This window comes from Daphnia pulex, chromosome 1 (assembly GCF_021134715.1).
Source record: "Daphnia pulex isolate KAP4 chromosome 1, ASM2113471v1".
Lineage (NCBI taxonomy): Eukaryota > Metazoa > Arthropoda > Branchiopoda > Diplostraca > Daphniidae > Daphnia > Daphnia pulex.
Window position 1 is genome coordinate 6,242,462 of NC_060017.1, and position 19,370 is coordinate 6,261,831.

The 19,370-nt window shown below is 39.7% G+C and overlaps 5 protein-coding genes and 1 long non-coding RNA gene across 11 annotated transcripts; 4 read left to right on the forward strand and 2 right to left on the reverse strand.

Annotated features, from left to right (window-relative positions):
• The first annotated feature begins 880 nt into the window (after positions 1-880).
• LOC124191457 (tRNA-uridine aminocarboxypropyltransferase 1-like) lies at positions 881-2,850 on the forward strand. Its single transcript, XM_046584676.1, has 5 exons — positions 881-1,042; positions 1,101-1,421; positions 1,490-1,633; positions 1,898-2,039; positions 2,535-2,850. The coding sequence occupies exons 1-5, from the start codon at positions 1,028-1,030 to the stop codon at positions 2,783-2,785; spliced, it is 873 nt and encodes a 290-aa protein (XP_046440632.1). The 5' UTR covers positions 881-1,027; the 3' UTR covers positions 2,786-2,850.
• A 284-nt stretch (positions 2,851-3,134) lies between these two features.
• Positions 3,135-10,181, forward strand: LOC124191494. The gene is made up of 7 exons (XM_046584756.1): positions 3,135-3,296; positions 3,793-3,905; positions 6,294-6,358; positions 8,547-8,872; positions 9,055-9,275; positions 9,378-9,488; positions 9,645-10,181. The coding sequence occupies exons 4-6, from the start codon at positions 8,579-8,581 to the stop codon at positions 9,436-9,438; spliced, it is 576 nt and encodes a 191-aa protein (XP_046440712.1). The 5' UTR covers positions 3,135-3,296; positions 3,793-3,905; positions 6,294-6,358; positions 8,547-8,578; the 3' UTR covers positions 9,439-9,488; positions 9,645-10,181.
• A 689-nt stretch (positions 10,182-10,870) lies between these two features.
• LOC124191468 (methylmalonyl-CoA epimerase, mitochondrial-like) lies at positions 10,871-12,133 on the forward strand. 5 transcript variants are annotated; one of them, XM_046584745.1, is made up of 4 exons: positions 10,943-11,005; positions 11,192-11,218; positions 11,307-11,747; positions 11,809-12,133. In XM_046584745.1, exons 3-4 carry the CDS (start codon positions 11,481-11,483, stop codon positions 12,010-12,012), a joined length of 471 nt encoding a protein of 156 aa, XP_046440701.1. In that variant the 5' UTR covers positions 10,943-11,005; positions 11,192-11,218; positions 11,307-11,480; the 3' UTR covers positions 12,013-12,133. The 5 variants fall into 5 exon arrangements, with proteins under 5 accessions (XP_046440682.1, XP_046440674.1, XP_046440667.1 ...); XM_046584726.1 differs by lacking the exon at positions 11,192-11,218 and having other exon boundaries at positions 10,871-11,000; XM_046584718.1 differs by having other exon boundaries at positions 10,915-11,005; positions 11,192-11,747.
• A 60-nt stretch (positions 12,134-12,193) lies between these two features.
• On the reverse strand, positions 12,194-16,194 carry LOC124191450 (INO80 complex subunit D-B-like). The gene is made up of 6 exons (XM_046584664.1): positions 15,785-16,194; positions 15,607-15,711; positions 14,438-15,504; positions 13,848-14,374; positions 13,458-13,779; positions 12,194-13,371 (listed from the first exon to the last, which is right to left on the reverse strand). The coding sequence occupies exons 1-6, from the start codon at positions 15,895-15,897 to the stop codon at positions 13,184-13,186; spliced, it is 2,322 nt and encodes a 773-aa protein (XP_046440620.1). The 5' UTR covers positions 15,898-16,194; the 3' UTR covers positions 12,194-13,183.
• A 523-nt stretch (positions 16,195-16,717) lies between these two features.
• Positions 16,718-17,775, reverse strand: LOC124191460 (Golgi SNAP receptor complex member 2-like). 2 transcript variants are annotated; one of them, XM_046584701.1, is made up of 4 exons: positions 17,679-17,775; positions 17,429-17,596; positions 17,260-17,365; positions 16,718-17,190 (listed from the first exon to the last, which is right to left on the reverse strand). In XM_046584701.1, exons 2-4 carry the CDS (start codon positions 17,563-17,565, stop codon positions 16,792-16,794), a joined length of 642 nt encoding a protein of 213 aa, XP_046440657.1. In that variant the 5' UTR covers positions 17,566-17,596; positions 17,679-17,775; the 3' UTR covers positions 16,718-16,791. The 2 variants fall into 2 exon arrangements, with proteins under 2 accessions (XP_046440657.1, XP_046440647.1); XM_046584691.1 differs by having other exon boundaries at positions 17,668-17,746.
• Positions 17,776-18,015: 240 nt separating this feature from the next.
• Positions 18,016-19,272, forward strand: LOC124191500. The gene is made up of 4 exons (XR_006873459.1): positions 18,016-18,276; positions 18,371-18,496; positions 18,569-18,645; positions 19,062-19,272. It is a non-coding gene; the product is annotated as an uncharacterized LOC124191500 (long non-coding RNA).
• The last annotated feature ends 98 nt before the right edge of the window (positions 19,273-19,370 follow it).

Consider the following 19,370-nt stretch of genomic DNA (forward strand, 5'->3'; position numbering starts at 1 on the left):
ATTCGATTCGTGTCGGGATTTTCTCCACTGGTTTTCCAATGGATTTCCCCTTGTCGTACATGCACGTCGTGAACCAAAAGGGAATGGTGATGCTAGGGAACTATTTATGGGTACCTGTCGCTTTTTGGAACTAGTCAACCGAGTTACTTGAGGAAGATTCGTGCATGTGCGATCGGAAATCTCTATGCAGATATACGAGATGGACAGACTTAATGTACATAGAATGTATGTTTACGAAATTTTGTGAATTTGAATGAACTGTCATCTCGGAGTCGGAGAGTCTATCGACCAAAAAAAAAATCAATGATGACCTCCATTTCTTTGCAGGACGAAGTTTGCAATATAACGCCTGTAGCTTTGGATGAACATAGCTGTCAGCACAGGGAAGAACCGCAAGTTTGGCGTAAAGATTGACTTCTCGTTATTTTTAAAAACCCTTACCGCCCACCAGCTTTGGAAGACTCACCCCATCCTTTGTATTGCAAAATAAGACAAGATTGTGCTGAATCGATAAATAGTTATGCCTGTAAAGTTGGGGTACTCTTGAAACACGAATGAAACCTTTCCAAAACTAAAAACAAAACTTTATTTAAAAACTAAAGTATACTTTATACGAGACTTTTCACTTTTGGCAAAAGAAACCGTATTTGCGGGTGGTCTTCAGAATTAAACAAATATGATGTCTTTTGGTTGGCAAGCGAAGTATATTTTGAAGTTACCCTTAGTTGCGATACTTATTTTTAGTTCACACACAAAAATGATTTATTCGATTTCGTAAAATATATATACGTGCATAAACAAATTAACAAATTATCGTACAAATCTAAATATTTTAAAACATTTGTTTGGAACACAATTTGTAGATGGCGCTTTTTTTTGCGTACACAGAATAGCAGACGAAGCGATAGACGGTAGCACCTTGTGGAAAAAGAACACGTTTTGAAATTCAAGTGGAAATTAAGAACAAACTTTCTTGTTACCTCAACGACCAGTCGCTTTGGTAAATTGGAGTGCCTGTAAATTTTATATGACCTCTGAAATGGTAATAACATTCAGCAATGATTCAAATAAAATTTGATGTAATTCTTATTTGGAAACAGGATGAGACATCAAGTGAGCAAATGACACCAGTCGAGAGAGACACGAACGAAAGATTGGAAGTAGCAGAGATTTACAGAAACAAGCACAAAGGACGCAAATTTAAGAATCCTCGTACTGCTCATCGCAGTATTTTCTCCACTTGCATGGCGAGATGTGAAAATCAGCAACCGTTTTCTGGTCTTAAAACATCCAACACCACATTCCTTGATGAAATAGATAGAAGAGGGAACTGTGAGAATTGTGGGAGGTCAAGGAAATTCTTTTGTTACACATGTCATATACCTCTACCAGCAATTAAAGAGTTAGTTCCTTATATTCCAGTAAGTTTTTGAAAGATATTTCTAATACCACTGTTTCACAACTTGATTACCAACCTTTCGATTCATAGAGCCTCCCATGCCGTATAGATGTTATCAAACATCCAAATGAACATGACGGAAAAAGTACATCTATTCACGCTGCTGTAGTGGCCCCAGAAATGGTGAAAATTTTCACTTTCCCTAACTTCCCAGACTATAGTATTGAAGATGGGGTAAGTCACCATAATTTTTTCAACAAATAGTTCATAGTTAGTATATTTGGGAGTGTTTATCCAAAATCCAATATTTGGAATAGCTGTCTATTTATTCCAACTAGTTCTCTAATGAACTGTTTAATATTGGAAACATTTCAAAAATGTTGGAAAAAATCTGTAGACAGAGTAAAGGAATTTTTCCATTCAAAATTAGCTTGCAAAGGAGCTTTTAATAAGTCTAATAGGAGTAATGACCCTCCACATTCCTTTCATGTATACAAGGTGGTTCTAGTTTATCCCTGCGACGGAGCGGTTCCTATGACAACGATGACGACTAGCCGGGCGGCTGAGATCCAAAAAATGGTCTTTATCGATTCAACATGGGCTCAAGCCAAGCAGATTTACAAGGATTCACGTTTAAAAGGTAAAGTTGAATTCATTTCTACCGTGGCAGCAATACAACAAAATGCTGAAAACATTGAAGGGAAAGGTTTGCCAAAAAGCAAAAGAAAGTAAAATGAAGAATAAAACAGCAACATGGCCAGGCAGCCGCGTGGTATTGTCCACGCGTTCTAGAACATAATAATAGAGCGTGACAGGACGCTGCCGACCGCGAAACAAATTTCACCTTCACATCCCGAATGACAGCAGCGGGGAAATGACTCAAAGTAAAAAGAAACAAAAATCGAAGTTTAATCAATTTAATCATCATAAATTGTCTGCAACCTCGTAAATTTTTGCCAATTTTATTTAATGGGATCTTAGGCGGGAAATCGACAAGGTGTAGAAACGATTATTTTTGTCGTCGCCGTGTGTCTTTTTTCCCACCTGAGATAACAGATGTGTCTCAGAGACTAGTGAATACTTCACGATAATAAAAAGTTCTCTTTTCTTATTTTATTTTTATTTGTTTACGCAGCGCTTCCATGTGTCGTTTTACGGACGCGGAAGTCTCTTTTCTGGCGGTATCAACTGGGCAAACCAGACAGTTACTTGGCCACAATCGAAGCTATCTACGACGCTGTTGTTAGTCTGGACGAGCGCCGGCGTGGACCGGATTCTGATGGAGCGAGCAGTTACGATGGGAGCTACGATAATTTGCTCTTCTTTTTCCGCTATTTTTATGAGAAAATGGAAGATTTGTACTTTCACAAATCACCAGCTGTCTGACATGTGGAATCTATATCGGTTGTGAACCAGGACATTATCGATCCATTACATGGTCCGAATTCAAAGTCTGTCTGTCTGTGATTAAAATGGTGTACCATTCACGTCTTCATCAGTCGAAAGTATTTCTGATAAGGCATGGGTTTCGTACTCTGGCATTTGAGTCAAAAATGGACAACCACTCGCAATCTATTACTCGTTTCTAGGCTTCCATTCTATATTTTTAGTTTACCCGGCTGATTGTGGGCGATTCATTGCAGCGCGTGTTGACGACGTGCGGGTCTCGTGGGCGAATGAAACTATCGAAAAGAACAGCCAATCCCTGGTCCAGGAGGATAAATCTCTTTAAGCTGATGCAATATGCTCTACAAATTTTCTGCTCGGCAACATCAGACGAGGAAGGAGCGAGCACGATCGCACTTTGATCCGAGGCCCCCCTGCTGTGCATGCAACACACATCCGAGAGCAATGTCTAAGAGAGATCTACTTAGACCACGAACCATCTGATCAGCAGGTAAATAGTTTTAGTTTTCTCTTTCCCCCTTATTTACATAGTACAAGGAGTGGATGATAAAGCGAAAATGTTAGTCTTTGCCAGGCAAAACTCATTGAGGCACTCGGAGTATTTCAAAGGGATGTCCAACGATGGTTCAACCGTGTCCCTTAACTAGTGGATTATAGGAGTGAGGCAAACGGGACAACTTCTTTTACTGCCTTTATTCTCGTTCCACTACTCATCCCGAGTAAAACAAGTTTTCTCCGCCCATCTTTTATTTGGTTTGTACTTCACTCTCTCCCCCGCCCTCTCCTCCTCTTGTGTCCTGGGGTGTTGTCGTAAAGGTCGCTGTTCGTCGACGACGACGACGTCGCAATGGCGGCAGAGTCTAGCGATGACGTTGTTGAGGGGGGGGGTATATAAACCGCCGTCCGGTTACACATCTCGTCACAAAATCCAGATCTCAGAGTGCTTACTTACCAGCTCTTTTATCCCCTCTTATAAAACATCACAGGGTATTTATTTGTCGTCCCATCTACACGCCCAGCCTCTTCTGTCTCCTGGTTGTTTAAAAATCCACTCAGCACATCCCCTTCTACACCAATTGATCTTCAAGTTTCGTTGTAGGTAAGTTCTGATTTCTTTTTCCATTATTGAATTGATTTAAGTATTAAGTTATGTACAGATCTAAATTTCATCAATGTAATTAGATCACGTTGGTTAGTTAGTGGGTCTTTTTCTAAGAATTTATTGTTAATGAAATGAAATAGGCCTATCCGCCGGGGATTAAATGAGATTTCAGATAGATTGGATGGTAATTCCGAAAGTACGCACCGATAAATAAATAATTTGCTACGGTTGGTTAGATCAGACAAAGCGTAGTCTGATTGGAAACCAAATTATTCGGTCCAAGGAACAGTATTAAATGTGCGGAATCAATGCGATTAGAATAGTTTGGGCATCGTACTTTCCCGCTGCTGTAGAGGATTGTGTCATCAAGTACGATCTAATGATCAAACAGGATCCTCAGGCATGAAGTTTGACGTTTTCTTATTATGTACCCGTCTCATATACATAACTTGTCGTTTGAGTTCCATTTTGAGTTTGACTGGACGTGTCACAAGAGCCAGTGGCGTAAACGTAGCGCTGCAGGACTCGACCGAAAAGTTGATCCGCCGCATCCATATGTTACCGTGTCCCATCTCATCTTTCAGCTCCATCATTATAAAGGCAGATCCGACCTCGTTATCGTTATGACTCCTAATAGGATTCATCCCTCATTTCTCTTTGTCATTGTGTTTTGCGTGCCTGTTTCTCTTCAAATTGACCTTGTGACGTCACCCGTTGTAAGTAATGGTTTTATTTTTGACAAAAATGCTTTTTTGAATGTCAAATTGATAAACAAAGAGGTAACCGTTCCAACTGGCTGCAAGGACAGATAGCAACCGTATTAAACTTGCCTTAGGCCCTTTTTTCAATTTGATTATGTGTACCGAGTGACTACGCCGTTGTTCAAATATTAATTCCTCTCTTGTTTGCATCTGATCCCAGCAAACATGATCCGATCCATCCCGCTCCCGAGTTACTAAAACCAATTTTTCTAAAAGCTCGCGCTCCTTTACTATTCATCCCTTCTGACTTTTACAAGTATAAATAACATCCCGTGGGTGGAAAGTCTCGAATTCACGTCATATTTTCATCCTCCATTTTTCTTGGTTCCATCACTTCCCAGTGCGGTCCCGAAATCACATCTGTTTCAGCCCAATAGGACGTAAGCGTAGGGCTATTTTCACCACTAAATAATGCAACGCGGGTTGCACCTACTCTCACGCGGTTTACATCTCGTGCTAGACATGTCATTCTTCCCCCAAATGAATCAGTTGTTATTTATTATCGAAGACAAATTTCGTTGTCGGTGTTGATGTAAAGAAATGAGCCCCACACCACTGTGTTAAGTAATGCATCCGGACGTATCGGGCGCTGGCTGGGCTCCGCTTTCCGCCATCGGCTTACATTACCGCACTACTTTCTCTTTCTTAATCGCCCCCTCCTTCTCGATGTATTTGTTTGTATTAGTGTGCCAAGACACGATATATATACACACACAGATACATTCGTTTGGGAGATAGGAGAATGTACTACTACACTACTACTATCTCTTTTCTGCAGAGAAAAGCAAAATACAGAAATTGATTGAGAGACGAGAACTATGTCGCTGACGAAAGACGGAGGAAATGTGTACGCATATGCAAAGCGTGTTCGACATGTCCATGACCCTGCGACCTGGGTGATTAGGATCCACTCAAAGCGGTCAGTGCACCTCCCATCGATAGCTATTTCATCTTCAATGGAAGGAGGAATAAAAAAAAATAGAAACCACCGCTTTTTTTGTCGCCTCCATTTGTTTAACCTCCAGCATTTGCTTATAAGTATCGACCAACTGTGAGGTTATCATTTACCAAGGATCGTCAATCCCCCTCTCACACACACATGTCTCAGTAATGGAAGAAAGAGCCAAGTCATACATAAAATTGATAAACGAAAAGCAGCTTAACGTGTGTCTGCTTTATCGACAATAATGGACTAGACGGGATATGTCAGGGCTAAACCATCGAGTAGATAGAGTCGGTGATGAGTAGTATTGATTGCTTATTTTTTTGTGTTATCCCCTATAATTTATTATCTCTCTGTCTTCGCCCACTCGACTGATATCGGAACAATCGTATATTATTTAATGGTGGCTAAAACGAGGTGTTACGGTTTGTCTCGTTGTTACGCTTTGACTTTGTAAATAATTGATGATGCAACGGAAACCATTGAAAGTTTTTATTATGACAGCATAGCCTCAATCGATTTTGAGGTCAACGGAATTTCAAGGCCTTCTGTGTCTGTATATAAGCTTGTATATGTGTATATACATACATGGGGCGTCTGGTGCGCTGAAGAGTCGCTTTTTTTTTCTCCCCTTATCGGCTTTTATTTTGTTTACATTTTTACGTTCATCGCGATATTTAGACGTTACTGCAGAACGCGTCAAAGACTCCCAGTCGCTTTCCGTGATTCCGCCCACCCGATTCTCGGTATGAAACAAATTTTGATTGCTCAATATTTCTGGTACTACTCGAAAAAGGGAAGCGTAGTAAAGTAGCTCGTAGTAGTAGTAGTTTCCTCCTTCTTATTTGTTTTTATATCTCGTCGTGCGTGCGTGTTTCTTGTTATTGGTTTTTTTGAAGTTTCGACATTTGCTAGGGATTGTTGTAGACAGGAGCGCTACCACTAATTAATTGGTTACCCAACAAACTAATTGAAATGTTGCTCCATGCATCGAACAGCGCTTTGGACTATTTTTACACGCAAATGACGTAAACTTTGGTGTTCGTCGAAAGTAAAGCTGTTGGAGGGGGGACAGCTTAGAAATCCTGACAATCGTTTTCTCGCTAAAAGTAAATGTCTGTAGTTCTAGGTGGTTGCTTTTAGCGATTTCGTTAAAAAAGTAACTGTAGTAATTATCAAGGATTTACTGTGTCACTGGCAGTCTCTTGAGAGAAATGAGGAAAAAACAAGGCAGCAGGAGAGAGAAACAAACAAAATGGGCGGGTGGTGGTGGTAGTGGGTTGTCGGTTGCGGCGGCTTCAATGATCAATCGAGAGCGCGCGAATATAAAAAGAGCGGCGGACTCGTCTCTCGGCTGCCAGTTGTTCGCGGACTCTTCCCGCTAGTGCGTTTCTAAGCCGTTTTCTTTTTCCCTCTCTTTTCTTTCCGGATTGAACTTGTTTTTCGAAGAGAGAAAAAAAAGAAGCGACTTTTGCTTCGGAACGGATTGGCGGGGGTTCCTTTTTCCTTAAAGTCTTCTTCTTCTTCCTTTCATAACACTTCATCGCACACCGGCGATTGCGTGTCTCTTGTGTGACCTATTGTTCGTTCTGCGCTTCTTTGATGCTCTCTGTGACGTAAAACGCGCACGTTCTCGTTAAACCGATACTCTTAAATTCTTAAATTAAAGTGCTATTGTGCTAAGTGTCCTCGATCGTCGATTGTCTGTTGACTTCGTCTCTTTATTCAAGCAATTGTCGTCATACTACGGGTAACAAACAGGTAAAAAGCCATTACGATTCGTTTGGCACCTTCGGCTTGATCTATTTTCGTAATGTCTGTTACTTAATGGGGGCAAAAGAATCGACGAGTGCAATCACGTGATCTGATTAGCGTAATAGGAAATGTTGTTGCGGAACTGCGCGGCTAATAGGCTAACGGGAAAACTGTTGTACTATCAGTTAGGGCAAGCCGTTCAAGTGCAGAAGTTTCTTTTGCGTCTGATTGTTCAATCCAATTTTTCAAGTTTACCGTTAAGTTCAACTTAAACACAATTCAATATCCTTATTTCCGTTTAGGGAGATAGCCTTACGTGCGCCAGGCATAGGCTAATGTAATCTTTCGAAATAATTGCGAGGACGTCACGAGCGGTCGCGACGTCATTGATGGTGCGATTTCAAGTCGGCGAATGCGATACGACCACCGCTGGTCTATCAGAAACCTCTTCAACCTTCTTATCCCGAGAAAAAAAAAAAAAAAAACCTCATCGTCGGCCATTTTTAGATTGGTGTGGCGTGAGTGAGCGTATGTTTATGTCGGGCAGCCGTCTAGAGCAGAAATGTCGATCTAATCAAAACAACAACAAAACTTCCGTAGGCAGACATACGAGTTGGCATCAAATGCCAACATCTGATTTTTATTTTTTACTTGTGATATCTTTTGGCCATTTCCGTCATTCCGTGGATCAACCATCAAACAATGGCCAGCTTTTGGCCCAGACCGCGATACCAAGGTTGATATATTACCAACGGCGGTCGTTTACTATTGTTAGTTCGCGTCTGGGCATAATCAATGATTCGCTAGACTTGGTGGAATTGATAGTTATTTCGGGAACGCGAAGATTCGGCACGAGCTCGTTGAAATTCCATTTTTATTCATCCCAGCGCTATTTTGAGATGAGAGAAAAGAAATCGTAATAAATCTTCATTCAAAGTCGACATGTTAGACATTTCGTAGTCTGTGTCATTTCCGTTCTGGTTAGGTTCGCGATTCATGTGCCTTGCAAGTTTTTAATATGAGACGATCGAATCAGAAAAAAGAAGAAAGAAAGAAAATGAAGTAGTTAGTTTTTTGCTGATACAATCAAGGCCGGAGTTGGCATCTGTGTAACCGGATGAGACAAATGATGTTTATTTGTATTTTCATTTTTGTTTTATCCAATTTTTTTTTTCGTAGATTTTTTATCAACAACGGCGCGTCTATTATCAATGCGGTGGCACGTGGCCACACTCGCCGCCGTCTGGCTTATTATTATGGGTTGGTGCGGTAGCGCAGTGATGGGGCAGCCCATCGCCGGATCGATGGATCAGCCGCATCCGCCACATCATCCTCCAGCCGGACAGACCATTCCTGAAATGTGGGCTCTGATGGATCCCGCGGACGGGCCCCCCGACACAATTCGAGATGGCGATGATTTAAATGGTGACCTTTATTATTTCCCTGCCGTTCCAATCATGAAGAGACAACAAAGTTTAGACGACGATTCCGGCTGGATATCCCAGGTAAATTGATTTTTCTTTTTCCCTTTTTTTCTTTTTTCAATTTTATTCTTTTTCTTGTTCATGATCCGTATTTAAGTTTGTAGTTAATTCCATTGCCCGCATTGATTTTTAGCATGTAAAAATACCCGAGAATGTTTGTGATTGATGTTTGATGTTGAACCCCTTATTCGATAAATTAAAAGGATCGTTCGAAACGCCAGAGCCAATCACACAGCGGCTCGTCCGGAAATCATCACTCGCAGTTATCCATCATTAGTCCGATTGAAGCTTTACGCAGTCGGCTCCGATTGGAGATGCTTCGCCGTCAATATGGCAACCAAATCAAACAGAACCAGGACAAGCTCGAAAGGGTCGGCAAACGCCGTAAGAGGAGCAACCAATCTTCTCCTATCGCCGTTGATGGGTAAGATATCTACGTTATACCTCTTGACATTTGTTGGAGAGGCCACCATTTTAATTTGAGAGGTTAGAGCCTATCATAATTCAATTTTTGCATGTTTGGCAGATCGGATGAGAAACGGATGAGCCAGCCGTCGGTAGCACCAGCAGCGATCAAAGCACCATAACATCTCTTGACCGGAACGGGCCAAGAGCTAACACAAACACACACCACGAGGTCAGTTTAGAATTCGATTAGATGTTAAAGAGAGAAAAACTTTTATTTTATAGCGGAAAGAAAATGAAAAAAAGAAATAAAATTTTCCAATTGGCAAAGTTTGAGCTGGAGATTAAATTTCCGTTTCCGTTTTTTTTCTTTCTTTATTGATTTCAGATTTAGTACCTAGGAGACACACGGCAAGACTGGTAACCACTACAAAGAAACAGAGGGAACGCGACAAAACATTTATACATACAAGGATCAAGGAATGAGGTTTTAATTGACGAGGATGATCTTATATTTCTCCCAAAATCCCTTTACTTTCCCCAGACCCTTGATATTTGTTCTTGTTTTTAATTATAATATTGCACTGTGCCCCCTCTCCGGAAACAACGTCTTAAAATTGACACACAGCCCTCCCTTATTCTCCCATTATATATATATTGTAACGACACATTTAATTGAATATGCGCGCCCACTCTCCTTGTGAAGAGAGATTTGAAAAGACGACAAAAAAAAACAAGAAATCCACCGACAGATTTATTACTTATATAATATTGTAAGCCTCCGTCATTGTTGCTAACATAAAAAAAAAATACGATATATGTTATCCCTCTTTGTGCTGAATCAGTATTTCACCCACACCGTAATTAAATGCTTTTCCTTTCGGTGTCTCTTTATCCTACGATAGTACATGTTTAAAATTCACAATCGATATTTATTTTTGGATTGTTATGGTTTGCTTTTTATTGATTAAAAGCGAAACAAAAGAAAAGAAGAGATGAACGGGATTCGTCTTCGTACTACGACGATACGCGCAACGAGAATTTTGCACTTTCAATCCCGCTATAAAGTCATATAAATTGGTGTGATAACGAATGAAATTTTATTCAAACCCACGAACTTCTTCTCTCTCAAGTAGTTGGAGATTCTAGCTGTATCCCGGGATAAGCAAATTTTTGTGTTGCCCTTTAGAACCTGGTCAGCGGTCACATTTCGTCTGATGCTCCGTTTATTCTCTTTCTTCCGTTTGAATTCGCAATAGCCTGAAACCTTTTACCCACCGTTTATGGCTTCTATGGCAGCGTATTATTGTAAAAGTTTTTATTTATTTTTTCAAACTCTATGAAGAATTCCGAGAACGCCAATCGAGATCGATAAAAGTGATAGCTTGGGAATAGATTGGGATTTCAACGACCACATCAAAAATGGTTTTTAAAGTAGGATACATTTAAAGGAAATCAACACTATTTTTCTATTTAAAACAAAAACAGTTTAGTCAAGTAGAACTTGCCGCGCAGCAAGGGATCTGGTTATAATTCGTCACTATAATATACATGCCGAAGGCCAAGCCTGACTGAGTTGACTGAGTGGACTGAGATATTTTATAGTTTCAACTTCTGCCGCTACGTGGTCAGGCGAGTTCACTGGCCTTTTTTGTAGCCTTCTTGTTAGAAGTTGAATAACACCTTCAGTAAATCAGCAGTTCGGTAAAGTTCATCGTGAAGAAATCAAAAAAACAATCGTAAGGTACGGTACGTGAAATTTAACGTTTATTATTTAAAAGTAGATGCTTTCACATATTTACTTCCATTCGACACGCAATCAAAAAAATTTAAAAAAAAAGAAATCACATTCAATTTCTTGTCAAAATCTTTAAAATTTTAACACGTTCGACACCATGCACTTCAGATTCTATCGTATTTCTTATTTCATTGCAGAAAAGGGCTGGAATGAAACGAAACCGAGTGCGAGTAGAGAAGATCTTAGATACTGTTCATCGAAGTATTGTTTTGGGTTGTGTTGGCTTGACTGTGTATGGTTTCTACCTCGCAGGTCTCCGATTCCATAGATTCTATACTGTCCTGAAACCAGCAGGAGAGGAGAGAAAACGTCTCAAGGAACTGGAACTACTCTCTGAGGGCCAAGATAAATCAGCCGACAGCCAAGAGTTTTTTCTCCCTGAAATACCAAAATTAGACAAAGAAAAGTTTTAGAAAAAAGAAAAATATGGCCTCTGTATGTAACATGTTATTTAAAAGGTCTTTTACATCAAAGTCTGTGCCAGAAGCTCTTTGGAAACTGGGAAGACTCAATCATATCGCCATAGCAACTCCTGATTTAGCTAAATCTGCCTCACTATACAAAAACATCTTGGGAGCTGATATATCAGAACCCCAACATCTTCCTAATCATGGAGTCACAACTGTATTCGTCAACTTGGGAAACACTAAACTAGAGCTCCTTCATCCTTTAGGAGAAAAATCACCAATTCAGGTTTATACTGTTTACAGTTAGTTTTTTCAATTGAAATATTAAATAATGTGTTCTGTAACAGGGTTTTCTGGACAAAAACAAGTCTGGAGGTCTTCATCATATCTGCATTGAAGTTGACAATATTCACAACGCTATGAAAGAGTTAAAAGCTAAAGGTATCCGCTGTCTGACGGATGAACCTCGAATTGGAGCCCATGAAAAGCCTGTTGTATTTCTTCATCCTAAAGACTGTGCCGGAGTTCTTGTCGAATTGGAACAATCGTAGGATACATCTTCTAGTTTACAAGTAACGATATTTTCATTGCTGGTAATTTGTTATGTAATTGAGCGATTGGAGCAATTTATGTTTCATCCCAAGTTGTAGAGTATAAATGGAATTAAGGTAACCTCTTTATTGATGCAGTTCATATCTTCACAACTAGGGAAATGCGGTGAAAAAAGACCTATTTTGAATTAAGAGAACGATCACCATTTGTATTTCGCATTTCTGTACACAAGACGTGAACGGACAAACGCAGGTTGGCGACGCAACACGTACAAGGTTATACAAAGAACATCGGAAGAATCCATGGACAAACTTATTGGTTTCATATAGGATTCGCATTTTAAAAAAAGCGTCTAGTCTCCCCAAGTGACTGTATTGCGTTAATGGCAATCAGTCCACCCGAGTCGACTTCTATTTTGACTTGGAAAATATCCATTACGTGTTAACATGAACAACTGAACATCCACCAAGTGACACACAGCGCTTAACAGTATTTAAATGAAGACAGAATAGATACAGGTAGAGAGAGTGATAAATATGTTAGGTGAATTCCCCTGGTCCATTTCAGCGAACCAATCAATCAACTTCTTTTCTTCTTCTTTCCAGTGTTTGGGACCTTTTGTTCCATGTTTTCACGTGAAATATTAAAAGAGAACCCACAAAAAAAAACACAGCGGCGTTTTCTGGATCTTGCGGCAAATAAATATCACATAGCTCAGAGAGAACCAACTGCACAAGACTAATGACAATGGTGCACAGCAATACAATATATAAACGTCAGGTGGAGGGGGAATAGGTGACACGCAAAGGAGAAACAACCCAAGAAGAGAAACTGAACATGTGAATGTAGTGAACAGAGTCGAAGAAAAAGTACCCGTAGTGCAGCTACATTAGCATGTCATCTACTACACAGAGGGTCCGTACAGGTGATGAGAATATCAGTAAAGGGTTGGTTTTCTGGATCGTTTTTTTGTTTGTTTTTGTTTTGCCCGTTTCATACCTTTCCTTCGTTGAATCAAATTATTTAAAAAGGTTATACGTAAAGTAGGATAGCCAATTAATTCATCTTGGAAGAGTAACGTAGGGTTCTAGGGAGTGCTAGCATAGATCAACATTTAAACTGTTAACATATCTGCCCCTTATCTCCTAGTTTTCTATTATTATTATTATTTTACAATGGATGAGCAGCAGAACCTTCTCTATCATCGATGAAACTGCCGTCATGGTGATGCTGGTTCAGACTCGGTGGGCTAGAGCCCCTGGCAGGACTGGCGTGTTGCCCAGCAGGAATCATCGATAGGCTCTTTCTTCTGGACAGCATAGGCGAAGAAGAAAAGGCTTCTTCTGTTGTATAAACGTCTATAAATACGATTCCAAGAAGAAGAAAAAATATTATTACAATTTAACAACAGGAAACAAGCAAGTGGCTATTAAATAGAAGTTACCTGGATGGATTGTTTGATGAGGAATACTGAGATTGTCCAGGTAGAGATGATTTGAAACCGATGCATCGTTACCCATAATCATACTTTGAGCTGAAGCCCCGGCACCCAAGGTAATGAGGTCATGAGCCAAAGCCAAAGTGTGATCGTCAATTAATGATAAGTCACTCAGATCGGATTCTGGATGACCAACGCCACCCATTGTTGCGCTTTCGGCTACAGCTAGAACACGCTCCAACTCTTCAGCTTCTTCGCGGCTTGGCATGGGAACAAATAGACCGTTACGAGATGAAGAAGCAGCAGCTTGTGTCATGGCAAATATCTCCTAATTGTTTTAAAATATTCCCGTTATTCTAAATTGACTCACACATACGAAGTTAAGAGTTTACGAACCTGAAAGGCTTCGTCAGGCAGACGGTTGAGCAACTCTTTTAAGTCGTGATCTTCTAGAATTTCCGCTTCATGATCAACAGAAGCCGCCATAGGATTGATAACAGGGTGTGCAGTGTGAGGTATCAATTGTGCCGGCGTTGGATAGGCTGGTGAACAGTTTTCGGGACTATCAACAGTCTCCACATCTAGTTCCATTCCATTGTCGGCTGCTTCGATGCAGTGGATACGAGTCTCACTTCCTCCACTGGACCCAATTCGCTTAGCTCGGCGACGATTGCGAAGTCGGCGAGAATGACGTCCCAATGACGAAGTTGAGCGGGAACGTGCTTTTCTTCGATTGGTTTTACTGGACACACTTCCTTGGTTACCTCCATTGTTACTCATTTGGTCGCTGCCTTCGACATTTTTAGGTGTATTGGCTGAAGCCGAAGAACTGTTACCATTTCCGTCACCTTGAACAGCATGTGCTGGACAATATGGTAGGCCTGAATGAATAGCCAAAACTGGGGCTCCGCACGGTGTTGAACCTAGAAGATTGTGATCAAACGATTAAAATGGTTTTCAAGGTATAATATTTGGAAAACTATTACCTGATCCTCCTCGAGCAGAGCAAAATTCAAACAACTGTTGATCAACGCTATAAAGGATGTGTCGACTGCACAGCGTTGAGCAGGGCAAACAGAACTCGGGGCATCCAGAGTCCGTTGTAAGATGACCTGAACTGGCGCGACGAAAGCTGCACCGACGTTTGGAGAAGATCTTTAGACTGGAAGGATTGAATCCAGTCGAGGAGCTAGTGGGATTGCGTCCTTGCAGCAACAAACCAGTCTCATTTGGAAAGCGACGAGCCGCTTCTACGAGTTTATTAATAACAGTTGACTGATACTCGCCACGGAACTTTTCTTCTGCATCGATCGTTTGGGCAAATTGGAGATATCTGTGTCGAAATTCTCTTTTGCTTCGCTCTAGCTTTACTGCCCGAGGAGCGTCCGTTGTGGAACGGAGTGGAATAGCAGAGATGTATTGAGATAAACCACCACCAAAAGAAGAACTTTCTTCGTCATCCGATTCATCAATAGGTTTAGGCAAGAGGTACTGGGTTTTGTTCCCATTAATTGAATTATCTAGCTGTTGTAAAACGGCTGGAAGTGGATAAATTCCTCCAGATGGTTTCAGTGCCACTGTACTAATAATGGGTTTCTTCTTTCTTGATATTATGATAGATTTCGACTTGACCTCCGACTTTATCCGAGAGTTGGCTTTCATACCATTACTACCCAAGGGTGGTACAGCAGGTAAACTTTTGCAAACATTGATTTCAGTGTTACTGTCAACACTACTGCTGCTGGTACTGCTTGGAGTCAATGGTTCAATAACCAATGGACTATTGTGAGGTGGGTTATTCATATCTGAGGGTTTTTGGTGGATTTCAGACAGAATCTGGTCTGGTTTGGTAATGAGCTCAGTGTCATCACTGAATGTGTATGGATCTCCATCACTCATCTCCATAGAAGAAGATGTTGGTTCATTAGATTGATTGCTCATTTTTTCATTGGGTGAAGATGCAGAATAATTTTGGCCATTTTCCTTCTTTGTATGCCTGCGGTCTCTTTTAGCTGCAGGAAAACCAGCTAATTGAAGATGGGTATTGCACAGCCTAAAAATCAAAATTTACATTATGTTTAAGATTAAGACATTTCCAGAGTCACAATGCAGATTTTAGGTAACAAAAAAGCATCACAACTTCTAAATAGCATACCCTTTTGGATGAGCCATGGAAATTACATTAGTACACTTGTTTTGACCAGTAGATGCCACAAACGAGCAAACTCGGAATGGAGCAGAAGAATCTTCAAGAATATGTCTAAAATGTCAAGAATTTGATTGCTTTATATGGCATATCAGTCACATTTTTGTAAAAGTAATAAGTTACAAACCTGATGCAGAAAGCAAAGCCATTAAGCCTCCTTTGCCGACAAAGTTTGGTTGAGAAAGAACATAGTGGTTTCTGGTCAACAGGACTGAAATGAATATGTTTTCCTTCAAACATTGTGCGTTGTGTTCAGTGAATGATAGATTCCATCGAAGTGTTAAACAGGGACACCAATTATTTAGTTATTGTTCACCACAAGCCGTCGTCATACTAGCATTAGGATTTCTTATCGAGCCGAAGTTCTTCCAGATATCTAATGACGGATTCTCACAAAGTCGAAATATGCTTCTTTTCCTAACTGAATGTCTAATTTCATTCAACACAAAAGCTATAAATTTCCCGAAATCAACTAATAAATACCGAAAACAACCAAACAGACGAAATTACTGATTACTGTGGAGTACAACTAAAGCGTGGATAGCGGGATGCGGGATGGGATAAACCATTTAGTAGGCTAATAGTAAATTGCGTTATAACCTTATGAAAATCTTGTACTGTATAAATTACTTAAATTATTTAATCGACAATTTTATATGAATGAAAAGAAAACGAGTTTCTTTAAAAATAACAACCATTCAATTAATGTAAACCAAAGGTTGTTTCCCTTGTTATTTCTGTTCTGTTCTTACCTAATCTAATCAAAAATCTCTTAAAATATTTCCATTTGAACATAGAAAGAAGTACGGGATAATTTATTTATTTTAAGAAAAACCTGGAAGTTTCCTAATATTATTTAGTAACCCCAGCCCTGACATCAATGTCAAGCTTCTGAACAAATGTGATTACCTAACATTTGCATTAATCAGATTTCAGATTCCATCGCTATTTACGCCGTTGAACAAATTATTGAGTGAGCATTCGGTACAAATTCAATTCTAAAAATCTATGGATTTAATGAATGTAATCTTGAAAAATTTCGTGAAGTCGAGAATCAGAATAGCATACAATTTTCATGTTTATTTAAAATTTCTGAAATATCGCAAAAATAAAATATTTCATGATCTACAACGATCACTGGCGAAAATACCAAAACGCGGCAAGAATGAAGATGCAAGTAATTATCGCCAATCCATAAAACAGATATTTATCTTGAGTAGATCGTCGTTCAATCATTCTCATAACAGAATTACTCAGACTCAGCATTGATGTTACATCAAGGAGCCTTCGATGGGCTTTCTTGAAAACACTTTTCTGGGTACGTAAGCCATCAAGCACTGCAGTTCCAGTCTCCCAAATGTCATCCAAGCTTCTATGAATGCCATTAAGAGCAGTGTGGTGTTGCAATGATTGGTCAATGTACAGTGAAGTCTCCCTGTTGTTTGGTTGGAATGTCTGAGTCAATAGCTCCTCTCTTGCAGCTTCTTCTTGCTCTCTCTGCATCCTTTTTTGCTGAAGCATATGGATGGCATTCTAAGTAAAAAATTCACTTATATAGATACACAGAATTTTAAATATAAATATATATTAAAAAAAACATACTTGTAACATGAGCCTATCCTGTTTTAACTGATCAACCTTGAGTCTTGCTTCTCTTCTTCGAACAGGAAGCTCCTTATTGACAAGAATATCTAGTCTTTGAATATTGCTAAAAAGAAATTTAATGGAATAACAACAGTCTACATTAACGATAAGAATATAAGGCTAGTACCTCGTGATTTCTTCGAGTTTTCCTTGAATTGTCCGCTCAATAGTTGCAGCATCTTTTCCTACATTTCTGTCAATATGTGGCAGAAGACTTTGAACATCAAATACCAATTTCTGTGATTGGTGGTATAATACTTCCATTTTTCATCGGGAGCGTTAGATTAATTTTACCCTAAAATTCAGAAATGTACTTTTTAACTTCAACACTTCCTTTCACACTAGGCGAGATTTGGCGAATGTTACATCAGTTTTACATTTGATATAATCTGTGCGAAACCCAGACAAGTGACACGAAGCACGAAAAAAAGGATTTGGCAACCTTCTCTTGGGTTGGGCAACCACAGCACCAGAGCTATTTGTGGGCGGGTACGGGTGGTCACGTGATGATGGAAATACCTGTCATCTAGTGAGAAATCCCCCAAAGTTTCTCAAAAAAACGCAAAAAAATTGAGTTTAGTTGAAACTAAGGTTGCCCACTTTTTTTTACGTAAAGAATTGTCTGTGGCACTGATTTTTTATGGATTTGGTGATTTTGGTCGTAATTTTTTAACTATTTTAAATTGCTCGGACACTGAGGACATCTGGCGAACAGATTTGTTTTCAATTCTGGGGCATAGACTAGCCCTTTAGCCCCTACCTTCTTCACACCCTTTTCCTATCAATGGAAAGTCCTGGCCACCAGGTGCCACTGCAGTTTAATAACAACAATGACTGCCATGGTTAGTGCACGGTTAGTTGCTGTTTTTCACGTTTCGATGCAGTATAAAGTGAACTATTAAACATTTCAAAAAGTTTGTTAAATAGCATAATGTAATGTGGTAAAGCAGATTAAGTGTGAAACCAACATTATAGGTATTCTGCGTAGTTGATTGAACAATTAGTATTTTTTATTTCCTTGACTTGCAATTCACACTCATCAATTCTTATGTCTGAATTTTTGAAACAGTGAGATCCTTGTGAAAGGAAAATAGCATGATCCAGGCTGTTCTTCAATTGCAAAGAAAGAGAATAATGATTGAAACAAATGCAAAATATCCAACTGGAATTCTCTTCATATTTGTGTATTCGTGGTGTAAGTTTTACTGTAAGTTGTACTATAAAGTTTATACTAATTCCTTTTACTTCTTCTTTTGATCATGATCAGAATTTTGGAAAACATTCTTTCCAGAGAATAACACCTTAAAATAAATAACTGTGGTTATGATAATGTAGCAGTATTGCGTGAGTATTAGGTTTATTATTACCTGTTTTTGTTTGTTATGTTTTTTCTTACTTTAGTAGTATGTCTTGATTTAGCTAGAGCAGGGATCCTTTTCATTTTCAGTTTTCAGCAGTTAATGTTAGATAATTTTGTGTGACAACTGACCGTAAGCCACAAAGCTCACTTGTTAGACTTTGGTAATTTGCTTGTCTACTTTTGGATTTTAAAGGAGTTAGTACTTCATTTAGTACTTATTAGACGCCCAAAAGAATGATTTTTCCTGAACTATAGGATATGGCATAAGACAACAATTAGTGCATATTCGTGATTTGCTGATTTGATTCAATATTTTTGAAGTGCTCATCTCCATTGTTTTTTGTTGACTTGTTTCTCTACGCCTCGTTATTGATAAAATCTTACTTAAATTTCCTTTCAGTTGAATCCGTCGCCACCTTTCCATAGACTGACCCATTGGATGGTGAAACTGACGAGAGAATGCTGTTATTCAAGACCACTAAATTGTTTAGTTGTTAGATAAATTACAAGTGCATATCTGGGCTCCCTTCTTTTCTGTGGCCCCGTTTCCCTAACTAACCACTAACCAACGCCCGCCGGTGGTCACTCACCCGCTGTGAAACCAGGAGGAGGGGAGGGCTCTGGTCGAACGGGGACTTGGAAGGCGCATGATCCGACGAAAACTTTTAGAGGGTCATGAGTCTAACCCGGAAGCCTAGTATGACTAATC

What these genes read in the sequence shown, in the direction of transcription:
- LOC124191457 (XM_046584676.1), top strand. An exon ending in ACTATAGTATTGAAGATGGG is followed by an intron (nt 1,634 to 1,897) that starts GTAAGTCACCAT and finishes CATGTATACAAG; the next exon opens with GTGGTTCTAGTTTATCCCTG. An exon ending in CAAGGATTCACGTTTAAAAG is followed by an intron (nt 2,040 to 2,534) that starts GTAAAGTTGAAT and finishes TTGTTTACGCAG; the next exon opens with CGCTTCCATGTGTCGTTTTA.
- LOC124191494 (XM_046584756.1), top strand. Translation starts at nt 8,579, where the DNA reads ATGCGGTGGCACGTGGCCACACTCGCCGCCGTCTGGCTTATTATTATG. An exon ending in ATTCCGGCTGGATATCCCAG is followed by an intron (nt 8,873 to 9,054) that starts GTAAATTGATTT and finishes ATAAATTAAAAG; the next exon opens with GATCGTTCGAAACGCCAGAG. An exon ending in TCTCCTATCGCCGTTGATGG is followed by an intron (nt 9,276 to 9,377) that starts GTAAGATATCTA and finishes CATGTTTGGCAG; the next exon opens with ATCGGATGAGAAACGGATGA.
- LOC124191468 (XM_046584726.1), top strand. Translation starts at nt 11,481, where the DNA reads ATGGCCTCTGTATGTAACATGTTATTTAAAAGGTCTTTTACATCAAAG. An exon ending in GAGAAAAATCACCAATTCAG is followed by an intron (nt 11,748 to 11,808) that starts GTTTATACTGTT and finishes GTTCTGTAACAG; the next exon opens with GGTTTTCTGGACAAAAACAA.
- LOC124191450 (XM_046584664.1), bottom strand. Translation starts at nt 15,897, where the DNA reads ATGTTTGAAGGAAAACATATTCATTTCAGTCCTGTTGACCAGAAACCA. An exon ending in GGCTTTGCTTTCTGCATCAG is followed by an intron (nt 15,712 to 15,784) that starts GTTTGTAACTTA and finishes TTGACATTTTAG; the next exon opens with ACATATTCTTGAAGATTCTT. An exon ending in CTCTGCTCGAGGAGGATCAG is followed by an intron (nt 14,375 to 14,437) that starts GTAATAGTTTTC and finishes ACAATCTTCTAG; the next exon opens with GTTCAACACCGTGCGGAGCC.
- LOC124191460 (XM_046584701.1), bottom strand. Translation starts at nt 17,565, where the DNA reads ATGGAAGTATTATACCACCAATCACAGAAATTGGTATTTGATGTTCAA. An exon ending in AAACTCGAAGAAATCACGAG is followed by an intron (nt 17,366 to 17,428) that starts GTACTAGCCTTA and finishes ATTTCTTTTTAG; the next exon opens with CAATATTCAAAGACTAGATA. An exon ending in AGGATAGGCTCATGTTACAA is followed by an intron (nt 17,191 to 17,259) that starts GTATGTTTTTTT and finishes TTTTTTACTTAG; the next exon opens with AATGCCATCCATATGCTTCA.